The sequence below is a fragment of the Bombina bombina genome, chromosome 2, assembly GCF_027579735.1.
Source record: "Bombina bombina isolate aBomBom1 chromosome 2, aBomBom1.pri, whole genome shotgun sequence".
NCBI classification, from domain to species: Eukaryota; Metazoa; Chordata; class Amphibia; order Anura; family Bombinatoridae; genus Bombina; species Bombina bombina.
The window spans coordinates 1,318,124,847-1,318,137,346 of NC_069500.1; the positions used below are offsets into that span (position 1 = coordinate 1,318,124,847).

At 40.4% G+C, this 12,500-nt stretch overlaps 1 protein-coding gene across 4 annotated transcripts in view; it reads right to left on the reverse strand.

The window, feature by feature from the left end:
• Positions 1-12,500, reverse strand: part of ABLIM2 (actin binding LIM protein family member 2) — a 470,688-nt gene that overhangs the window by 121,942 nt on the left and 336,246 nt on the right. For all 4 annotated transcript variants that reach the window (XM_053704171.1, XM_053704169.1, XM_053704170.1 and 1 more), the window contains one exon: positions 2,014-2,134. In XM_053704171.1, coding sequence (XP_053560146.1) covers positions 2,014-2,134 — 121 coding nt within the window. The remainder of the gene's footprint in view (positions 1-2,013; positions 2,135-12,500) is intronic.

The following is a 12,500-nucleotide window of genomic DNA, read 5'->3' on the forward strand; positions in this document are numbered from 1 at the left end:
TAAAGCAGGTCTGAAGTGCAAAACATGAATATGTCAGCAAGTATGTTAAATCAACCCAACCAATGTAGTGCTCAGAATCATGGTTAATGAAGTCTCAATAGCTCATTCAATTGCTGTGAAATATAATGTAACAATGGAAACATACTGCAAATTTGAGGGGAAAAAAACAGTTCCTAATTAAAAAACACTTCAACTCTCCACGTGTTCGTTAAAAAAAATATTACTTGATCACTTTGTGAGTATACATGACTCTATATGTAAGCACACACACATATTTACACACGCGTGCAAACACACACACACTATATGGTCAAAAGTATGAGAACACCCATACTAAGTATTGAGTTAAAGGGACAGTCAAGGCCAAAAAAAACTTTTATTTTTCAAATAGGGCATGTAATTTTAAACAACTTTCCAATTTACTTTTATCAACAATTTTGCTTTGTTCTCTTGGTATTCTAGTTGAGAGCAAACCTAGGAAGGCTCATATGATAATTTCTAAGCCCTTGAAGGCCGCCTCTAATCACATGCTTTTGTATTTGCTTTTCACAGCAGGGGAGAGTAGTTCAGGTAAACCATATAGATAGCATTGTGATCATGCCCGTGGGTTGTGGCAGACACTGCACTAATTGGCTAAAATGCAAGTCAATAGATAATAACTAAAAGTCATGTGATTAGGGGCGGTCAGGAGATGCTGAGATACAAGATAGTCACAGCAGTAAAAAGTGTATTAATATAACTGTGTTGGTTATGCAAAACTGGGGAATTGGTAATAAAGGGATTATCTATCTTTTTAAACAACAAAAATTCTGGTGTTGACTGTCCCTTTAAGGTGTTTTAGCCACACCCATTGCTAACAGGTACATAAAATCCAGCACATATCTGTGACATCTCTATAGACAAAGACTGGCAGTACAATGGGTCATACTAAAGAGCTCAGAGCGTGGCACTGACATAAAACATTTCCTATCGTCTGTTGCATCAATCACTACACAAGTCCCAAACTGCCTCTGGAAGCAACTGTGCATTGTGAGCTTCATGATATGGGTTTCCATGACCAAGCAGCGGTACACAAGCCTCACATTAACATGCGCAATGCCAAGTGTTGGCTGGGGTAAAACACACCCCACTGGACTCTGGAGCAGGAAACGTGTTCTCTGGAGCAATGAAGCACACTTCACTATCTGGCAGTCTGATGGAAGAATCTGGATGTGGCAAATGCTAGGAGAACACTACCTACCAGAATGCATAGGGCCTACTGTAAAGTTTGGTGAAGGAGGGATAATGGTCTGGGGCTCTTTTTCACTGTTTGGACTAGGCCCGTTAGTTTCAGTGAAGGGTCTCTTAATGCCACAGGATACATTTTGAACAACTGGGTGCTTTCAAATTCGTGGCAACCCCAACATCATTGAACACCTTTGGGATGAATTGGAACGCCAGTTGTGAGCCAAACCTTCTCATTCAACATCAGTGCCTGACATCACAAATAATCTTTTGGCTGAATGGGCACAAAGCCCCACAGATATACTCCAAAATCTTGTTGAAAGACTTCCCAGAACAGTGGCGTCTGTTATAGATACAATGGGGGGGAGGCACCTTCATACTAATGCCCATGATTTTGGAACAAGATGTCCAACAAGCTCATTTAGGTGTGTCCACATACTTTTAGCAATATACTTTATATAGTGTGTGTGTATGTTTATTTATATATATATATATATATATATATATATATATATATATATATATATATATATATATATATATATATATATTACATTTTCCTGTGAATGTGGGAGGACAGGTTCCCTGACTGTGAACAATGTTTGCACATAGTTTAATAAATGAGACCCTCTATGTCACTTTCACATTTGTCTTACAAACTTAATAAACTATATACATTATTCAATTTTACTAGAAGATGCACAGTGCTACCTATCTATTTTTAACATCTTTTTTTAATCTGAAAATAATGCCCTAGACTTTGTAATGAGAAATGAAAATGTAGATTACCTGGTCTGCTGCAATGCTGAGGAGAATGGGACGTTGGTGTGTAACGCCCATATCCCAGAGATCCAGTGGAACTAGGGCTGGAGGCTCTGTATTGTTTTATTGAACGATCATCTTGATCTCCCTGAGAAACACAGAAATATAAAAAACAGTTAATGAAGGTACAGACTGGAAAAGGCTATGAACACTGACTATTAACTATTAGCCCCTCTAGCATATGTAGCTACATTATTTATGTTTGTTTTGTTACTTTATGGAGCATGTTTGCTATATAATGAGAATGTGGGAGAACTTTGAGCAAATACTTTATAAAATAACATAGGTACTAAAGAAGTACATGAGACCTGAAACCCAAAATATTTATTTCATGATTCAGAGTGTACATTTTATATAAAACCTATTTCTATTAAAATGTACTTTGTTCACTTGGTGTGCTTTGTTGAAAAGCAGGGATGTAAACTGAGAGCATGCAAATGTCTGGAGCACTATATGACAGCAATTTTGTAAGAGTACTTTTAACAATGATATATATAGCACTAGATAGCAGGAGTGTTTGCTGCAATATCATGCTCCAGGCATGTGCACGCCACCTACCTAAGTATGCTGTTCAACAAAGAATATCATGACAACAAAGCAAAATTGATAAAAGACGTACATTAGAAACTTTATCAAAAGTGTATGGTCTGTCTGAATCATTTAAGACTTTTTTGGGGGTTCATCCCCCATTAGTGAATCTAGCCAACTGTATATTCTCTACCTTCCTTGTGAAATATTAAATATAATAGGAATAACAAATATATATGATGATAGATTAACAGAATATTCTTTAACTATAAACTTATATCAGACTTAGCTAGTATAACATTATACATATCTTATTTAAAGCTTTTACTTAATTAAAGGGACATTAACGGGACAGTAAAACCAAAATAAAACTTTATGATTCAGATAGAGCAAGCAATTAAAAAAAAGAAAATAACTTCTAATAATGGGAGCTACTTGCTGATTGGTGGTTGCACACGTATGCCTCTTGTCATTGGCTTGCTTAGATGAGGTGAGCTAGCTCCCAGTAGAGTATTGCTGCTCCTTCAACAAAGGATACCAAGGTAAATATGCACATTTGATAATAGAAGTAAACTGGTAAGTTGTTTAAAATTGTATGTTCTATCTGAATCGCTAAAGAAAAAAATTGGTTTTATGTCTCTTAAAATGTAATGTAGTTAAACTGTTGCATTATGTTCTGACTGAAACATTTTTGTAAATTTGGATAAATCTAAAAATCTATCAGAAAGTTTATTTATGAAACATTTTTACAACTTAAAATAATAAATTACAAAATTAACCTATTGATAAATAGGTACATAAAGAAAATGCCAACAGCACATAAGATTGAAATACCTTTAAAAGACAGCTGTAATAGAAGGAAAAGCTGCCAAACAATATTAAAGGCACATCTCTGCCGGACAGTCAAAGGTTAATGTATCATTAAAGGGCCACTAAACCCAAAATCTTTCTTTCATGATTCAGATAGAACATACAAATGTAAACAACATAACAATTTACTTCTATTATTTATTTTGCTTCATTTTTGAGATATCCATATTTGAAGAAAAAGCAATGCACATGGGTGAGCCAATCACATGAGACTTCTATGTGCAGCAACCAATCAGCAGCTACTGAGCATATCTAGATATGCTTTTCAGCAAAGAATATCAAGAGAATAGAACAAATTAGATAATAGAAGTAAATTAGAAAGATGTTTAAAAATGCATTCTCTTTCTAAATCATGAAAGAAAAATGTGGGTTTCATGGCCCTTTAAATGTTTTTGTTGCTGCTATATAGTTAGCTTGCACAAAGGGGCAATGGAGAGACTGTGAGTAAAAGATGTATGATTATTCCTTAGTTTAGGAATCAGTTGTTAGAATAAAATACTTTCTGAGCACTAATCAAACAGATAATTGTCTACATAATGATTTCATATTAAAATTGTTACACTTTGTATTACATTCCAATTTCTTCACCTTCCAAGACAATTTCTACCTGCAAACACAGGGAACAGCAATGGGGACGGCATGTGCCCCCACATACGCTAACCTTTTCCTAGGATGGTGGGAACAACTGACAGTATTCACAGACATCAATAGCAAATACATCAAACAAATCCCATTATGGGTAAGGTTCATTGACAATATCCTATTCATATGGGAGGGATCCCAGTAAGAGTTAAATGAATCCCTGGCAAGATTCATGGCAGTGACAGTGCAATCAACATTTTAAATTTAACCATAACTAAGGACCCTGATAGGTTAATTTCAACTTCATTATATAGAAAAGAAACTGCTACCAATAAATTGTTACATCATACAAGTGCCCATGCACCCAGCACTTTAAAAGCAATCCCCAAAGGGGAATTTATAAGACTGAGACATAATTGTTCCAACACAGAAACCAACAAGCAAGCATCAGTAAAACTAGCAGGCAGACTTAGAAGTAGAGGTTACAGCAACCAGTCTATACAAAGAGCACAGAATCAGGCTCTATATACCCAACGTGAAGATTTGTTAAAACCAAAAACCAAAACTACTGACAAAGCCATTCGTTTAATAACTACTTACAATCCCCAAATTAAAGAAGTGAGGAAAATTATAAATGATAACTGGCATATATTGGAAAATGATACACTACTAGCCAGTCAAATAGGGAAAGAAGTACAAGTAGGGTAGAGAAGACGAGACACTTTAGTAAAAAGTCTTTTTATACACAACCCTAAAAAAAACACGTGCCAGTGTATGGAAAATTCAGGAAATAACAGAAAAATACAAGATTACTCATATATTGCCCCAGTACTTTTCATGCACCACCATTGGGGTAATATATATATAAATTAAAATGCCCTTGCAATTTGATATATACAGGCATGACAACAAGACAAGTCAGTAAACGCATACTAGAGCATTGTAGGAATATACGCAATGCTCCAAAAGATCTAGCTGATGGGAAAACAATAACCAGTGTAGCAAGACATTTTAATTTAAAACACATAAATGTCTAAAATTCTCTGTGATTCAAAAAGCCACCTTGGGCATCAGAGGAGGCAATTTGGAACGATTACTATTGCAAATGGATCCACCTTTTGAACCGTGTAAAACCATTTGGACTAAATGATTATAATAACTATGGGGTATACCTTTAAATAAACCCTAAGTATCACCTTACATCAAAATTTACCTCAATATGGTTTGAACCAGCACTGAGAACACTAAACTCAGTTTATATTGTATAAAATGTTATTTATGGTAATAATATTAGAACTTACATTCACAATTTATTAATTTACTTATTTTTTTTTTTTTTTTATATTTTTTTTTTTATTGAAACTCACAAGTATACAAAGATCGCAGTCAAGTTACAGTGTCATATTACATAACTGATTGTCATTGTTCAAGATATCATATAAAACATACAAATTTTGCATAGATACCTAGTGAGTCTCATTATACATTTTTTTTTTAAAACTTAACTTTTTGGAAAACATGACACCCTAGGCTAAACATTTGTCCTAGGATGGGGGGCTTTTTAGTTTGAAAATAGAGAAAAAGAATAAACAGTTAACAACAAAACAAATTTTGCTATGCATCAAATCAGATCATGTGCCCAGTATGAAAAGAAACCAATTACATCTTAGGTCACAAGACATCTTCAGTTTAGTCTAAAGGCCTCCCTCGTGTGGTCCCTCTACCATATGTTCCATTCTCCCCTTATGGCTGCCTCCAACATGTATATCGTATTTTTAAAAGGGTAGAGCACTCTCCTCTGAGTGGAGAGATCTAGCGACTCCAAAAAGAGTCTCCATTTTACAATGAAACGAGCAACTCTGTTGTCAACATCATACAAAGTGTCACATTGTTCATACATTAAAGATTTCAGTAACGTTTGCTTTAAGAAACTAACAGAGGGGGGATTAACATTTAACCACTTACGAAAGATGCACTTTCTTGCCAAGAGTATGATATTAATCAAGAGTTTCCTATCTCGCCTTGAGACTTCTAAGTGCTCTAATAATATCAATTGATTGGGAGTAAGCGTGATGGGAGCGCGCATAATTCTAGAGAGCCAGAAGGATACCTGATTCCAATATCTACGAATTTTGGGGCAGTACCACAGGTAATGTAAAAAGTCAGGATTAGGGTAAGAGCATTTTCCACACACATTTGAGAAATCTGCCCTCCATTTACTCAGTCTATTAGGTGTGAGGTAGTCCTGATAAATAACCCTTATTTGGGATTCCCTAAGGTCGGCTGCCAAGGTCGCTGACCAGGTAAGGGTGAGGCTGTCTAGGATGGTCTTGTCAGAGGAGATCGTCGGTAATTTTTTACGCCAGTTGTCTAAAGGTGGGACAGGGTCGTGGCTGCTTTTGAGTTTATAAGTGCAGTGTAGATTGAGGAAATAGTGTAATTATGAGCTCGAAACTGCGCTATGGTACGCGCTAGCGGAGGGGTGGCCCAGAATGTCTCGCAGTGTTGTAAAATGTGATTGATATAATGTCTGGCCTGGAAGTAGGCAAATCTATTGGTGTAGGGGATTAAGAACTTTCTGCATAACTCGTCAAAGGGCAAGACTGTCTTAGCTGAGTGATCTAACATTTTATCTAGATTGTCAACACAAAGAGCTTTCCACGTTTGGAAGACAGGGTATAGCGTACCAGGGTGGAATCGCAGATTACCTGTCAAGGGAAGGTATTTGGTGTGGGTGCCCACCCAAGGGTTTTGGTTAAGGATCTCCACCCAAGGAGCACATCTCTAAACATCGGGTGAGTAACTATACTCGCAGGGAGCTCTGATAGGGTGGCATGTGGGAGGAAAGCAGGAGATATTTGAGGTAAGGAAGCTTCTTCTAAGTGAGTGCTAGAGAAATGCTGGGTGTTTAGTGCCCAGTCTAATGGCAACTTTGCCAGGGAGGCCCAGTTGTAATATACTAGGTTCGGCAACCCCAGTCCCCCACGCGAGTAAGGGAGATAGAGTTTATGTGCTCCAATACGTGGCTTACCCCCTTTCCATAGAAAGGTTCTGATTGTAGCATTTAGAAAGGCCACATCTCTCTGTGTGAGTAATAATGGGAGCATTTGCATGGGATATAGAATTTTGGGAAGGGTCATCATCTTGACAATGTGGACTCTACCCATGAGAGATAGCGGCAAGTTTTGCCATGCCACTAGCTCTGTTTTGATTTGGTGGACGAGCGGGGTTATATTGTGAGAATACCAATGCTGCGGGTTTGCTGAAATATGTATGCCTAAGTAAGTTAAGTGGTTCTCTACCGGTATAAAGGGGTATATCTCAGGGACGTGGTCAGATCTCCGGTGTAACCATAGGATTTCAGACTTCGAAACATTTATTTTATACCCTGAGAACCGTCCAAACAGCTCAATGGCATTCAGAATAGCTGGGATGTGTGTCTGAGGGTTGGAAACAAAAAGTAACATGTCATCTGCATAGAGGGCGATTTGAAGCTTATGAGATGCCAGTTATATTCCTGGGAAGATATCTCTCAGGTGCATTGCCAGGGGCTCTAGAGCCAAGTTGAAGAGCAGCGGGGAAAGAGGGCAGCCCTGTCGTGTTCCCCTATGAAGAGGAATTGGGGGAGAATATAGATTGTTTATCAAGAGGTATGCAACCGGGTGGGAGTATATGTTAGTGAGGAAAGTTGTGAAGTGTCCTGATATACCAAAAGCCCTCATAGAATGGAAGAGATGTGACCACTCCACACGATCGAAGGCCTTCTCTGCGTCAAGTGACAGCAGGAAGGCCTCCGGGAGAGATGAGAGGGTTCCCTGTTGTCTAGCCTGCCAGTGGTGAGATATTGCATGAAGGACTTTGCGAATGTTTGTGACCGATGAGCGGGTAGGGGTGAAACCCGTTTGGTCCGGGTGGAGGACGTGGGGGAGTACATGTTTTAGTCGGTTCGCTAAGAGCTTGGTGAGTAACTTGTAATCAACGTTTAAAAGGGATATGGGTCTATATGATGCTGGGAGTGTGGGGTCTTTGCCCGCTTTATGGATGACTGTAATATTAGCTGCAGAGAAGCTGGCAGGAGGGACGGTATGTTCTGTAAAGAAGTGGTCAAATAAGGTGGTAAGGATCAGGGTAGTTTGGTCAGAGAGCATCCTATAAAATTCGATGGGCAGCCCATCTGGGCCAGGTGTCTTTCCCAAAGCGAGAGATTTAATAGTCTGGGTGACCTCTTCAGGAGAAATCGGGGCATTAAGATTATCTAGCTGTTCCTCCGTGATTGTGGGTAGAGTTAAGTCTTTCCAGAACTGTTGATGTGCAGTGTCGTGAGGTGGCTGTGATTGATACAAGTTAGTATAGTAATTTGTAAATTCCGTCACTATCATAGATCTGTCATTGGTTAACTGGCCCTGGCTGTTAATAGCTGGAACTCCTCTGTTAGCTTGTTTAATTTTAACCAAGGAAGCTAGGAACTTTCCAGCTCTATTACCATGGCGCAGAAATAGGCCCTGGTTTTTGTTTTCCCTGTGTATGGTGTTTTGTAGCATGAAAGCGTCTCTTTCCCTTTTAGCCGTGAAATAGGCAGTTCTGTTGTGTGAGGTGGGGGACCGACAATATTGGGCATATGTGTTGGTCAGCTGAGTGTTATAATGCTCTTCCCTGCCATTCTGGAGGCATTTCTGTTTAGAGAGATAAGCAATTATGTCGCCCCTCAGGACCGCTTTGGCTGTTTCCCAAAAAAGAGTCGGGGAGGAGAGAGGTGTCTGGTTATTGTCCATTGTCTCCTTAGGAACATTATAAAATCAGGAGATTTTATGAGGTAGGTTGGAAATCTAAACACCCTTTTATTAGTAGGTTGGGGAGAGTGGGTAATAGTCAGAGAGATTGGAGCGTGATCTAAGATTGTCAAATTAGCTATTTTGGCTTCTGTGACTAAAAGTTCCAGAGAGCTAGAAGTTAGAAAGAGATCAATGCGAGAGAGTGAGTTGTGTGCCCTCGACGTGCAAGTGTAGTCCCTACCCACAGGGTTCCGTCTCCTCCAGATGTCTTGTAGTCCCAGAGAGTCATACAAGGCCCTAAAGACCTTGGTCGGGAAAGTTGTCATGGGTCTACGGTCCCTAGATTGGAGAGTACCGGTAGGGTCTCTGAATCTGTCGAGAATGGGATTGGGCGTCAAATTGAAATCTCCTGCCATAATGATTTTGGTGTCCAGGTGTTGGGCTAGAGAGTTAGTTATAGATTTCCAAAACGCAGGCGCTCTATGGTTAGGGCCATATACATTGCAGAGGGTGTACCAATCCTCCTGCCATTTCAGCCTGACAATGATAAATCTCCCCTCAGGATCCCTTACTATCGACCCTAATTGGTAGTCTAGATCTTTGCGTATGAGGATCGCCACTCCTCTACTGGAGCTATTGTATGGGGCATAGAGGATCTCCGCGATCCATTTGGCTTTGAGTTTTTCATGTTCAGAGGCGGTAAGGTGTGTCTCTTGTAGAAACATAACATGGGCCTGCGTTCTTTTAAGATACGTCAAAACAGTTTTTCTCTTAATGGGCGAGTTAATCAATCCCACATTCCAGGAGCATATTTTTATCGTCATTTAAAGACAAAGGGGGGGTAGGAAGTTACAAGCGCAGCCCGTGTCTCTACCTGCGATCTGCGCTTGGCTAAATTAGCAGGGTAGCGCATGTTTGACCTATCAAATTTCACCATTTAAGGGGGGCATGGGGGGACATAAGTAGCGGTCTTGCACAGCAGTATACAAAGAAAGATCTAAAACATATTGCATCAAAGAACAGGGCATCTCATATCTCACAGATACATAAACAATTGTAATTATTGCCATAATCTCTGCAGGTTGAGTGACATACTGTATATTCCTGATATTGACAGTCTCGAACATTATTCTATGCTGCCTAGTTAACTGGACATTTCTCTGAAAAGTAAGGCACACATTATACAGTTTCCAATTACTTATTACACATAGCAAAAATATAACATATTTACATATAACAACCAGGACATCAACATTCCTGAACATTTTCATATGATACCTATCCATTGAGATATCTTCTTGAGTCTTATAGAAAGAAATCTGAGGTGTAAATTCACCACCTCAGTAACATTTTGTATGTCCGACCCTTAGGGTCATCGGCTGGTTTGTCTATGTCATCCAGGAGAGTCCCTGCTCCCCGGGGAAAGAGTAGTGGGAGAGTTCCTTTCTTGATCCAGGTAATCCTGTGCCTCTCTAGAAGAGTCGAATAGTTTGAATCCTTTTGAGGTGCGGAGCTTGAGGCGTGCAGGAAAAAGAAGAATAGCTTGGCGTTTGTCCTTGTGCAGAGAGCTACAAATCGGAGCAAAGTCTTTTCGCTTCTTAGCAACTTCCACTGAGTAGTCTTGAAAGATATAAATCCGTTTTTCATCATATAGCAACATTTCTACCTTCCTATACGCTTGGAGAAGCTGGATCTTAGATTGGAAGTTAAGGTATTTAATCATTACCCCTCTAGGAGAGGGTTTCTTCCCGTCTTCAGGTGGCCTGAAGCCTCCAATGCGGTGGGCTCTCTCCACCTTCATTGGTATCTGATCAGCTGAGATGCCTAGAAGATTAGGGAGTGAGTTCTCTGCAAAGTATAGTAGCTCTGAAGGGCGGACAGATTCTGGGAGTCCCACCAGCCGGATATTGTTCCTGCGTGAGCGGTTTTCCAAGTCATCCAGCATTTGGTGCAGATATTCATTTTGTCGCAGTAGCTTTTTGACTTGAATAGAGGAAGTATGGTGGTTATCTTCTAGGTCAGAAATTCTCTGCTCTGCCCCCGTCAGCCTGGAATTGAATTGCTTAATTTCTGAGGTTAAGTTGTCCATTCCCCTTTGGAGAATTTCGAGTTTGGACAGTAGCAAAGAGCTCATCTCTTGTTCCTCCATGTTAGAGTTTTCAGATTCTCGAACTGGGGCAGGTTTTGTTGGAGAGCTTGGCTGCTGGGCATCCGGGGGTTGTTTGTGTCTTTTATCTTGTTGGGATTTGTTTCTGCTCGACATTTTTGGGGTTGTTAGAAATCTGTCCATAGAGAGGGGGGTGTGAGCCAAGGGGAGGGTGATAAGATGTTATGTCTCCACGTATCTCTCCTCAGGGAGTATGCCACCACTTGGCTCTGTCGGAGAAAGGAGAGAGGATATGACCCGCTCCCAGCTATGGAGCGGGAAAGGGGGAGGAGAGATACTATCTAGACCCAGACCGGGTCCCTATACTTTGATATTATAGTCCCAATGGCAATGGAGGGTGTGTGCTTCACACAGGGGTCTGTAAAGATTCTGTCTCAAATACTGGGTTGTCTGCCACCAGGGGGGTAGATAGTCAAGATCCTGTTTACCCAGGGGGTGCTAGTTGGACTATGTCATCCCGGGGAGCACTCCAGCAAGCAATTAAGTGTATAAACCGGGCTGCTCAGCCGCAGCTTCCACGAAGCAGCATTAAGGCATAAATAATTAGGATGTTTCTGTCAAAAACAGCAATTTGCCAAACAGTGCGTGCAGTTCAGTGTTTTTGTTTTTAGTTAAAGATACCAGGTGAATATGGTCCCTAGAGACAGTACAACCAGGCCTGATAAAGTGGGTTATGTACTCTCTTACTGTATTCTAGGCTCAAAGTTCTCCCAGTGGTCCCTTTCGATTTAGTTAATTATCAGGCTGCAGGTTGTATGAGTATGAAGGCCTGCCGGGGTCTGCAATTTGTATATTCTAAGCAGTAATCCCATTCCCTTTGGGCATACTCACGAGTCCTAGAACTCCAGCAGGGTTGTGTCTGATAATCTCCTGCGTTTGCAAAATGGTCCGGTAGTAGCGGGTACGAACCGCGGCTTACTTGAGGAGCAGTCTGTAGGTGATGGCGCAGGTTCCCCCAGCTGCGAGTGTCCCCGGCTGCTTGTATAGGAAGTTCCTCCGTCTTTACCGGCCTCAGTATCAGTTAGGAGCCGTTCCCGGTTGCCAGTGTGGAGGCGTATGGCTCAGTGAGAGCAGGGGACAGTCTGGTCAGCGGAGTGTACACGCTCCATGAGGGGAGCCAAGATGGCGGCCAGCTGTTAGCGATGTCTCCGGTGGTGAGGCGAAAGATGTACCGACCTCACAAGTCACTGCATCGGCTATGCACAATGCCTCCAGGCTAATTCAGATCTTGCTTTAGCCAAGGAAGAGCTTGGGAGCCAGTGTGGGATTGCAAAAGAGTATTTTTTTTAGAATTGAGCACAGAGCTCTGTGTGAGTGCGTCCACACTGTAGCTCCTCCCACCGGAAGTCCCCAATTTACTTATTTTTTATTCATTTTTTTTATTCATTTTTTTGTATTATCACATTTTCTTTCACAGCACCTTTTAATACACCTTTAAGATGAGGGTTTATCACTAAAATTATGATATTCATCCTGTTCACAAGTATTCTAAAATACTTTGTCCTTTAATAAGTAATCCTATATTTCAAGAATCG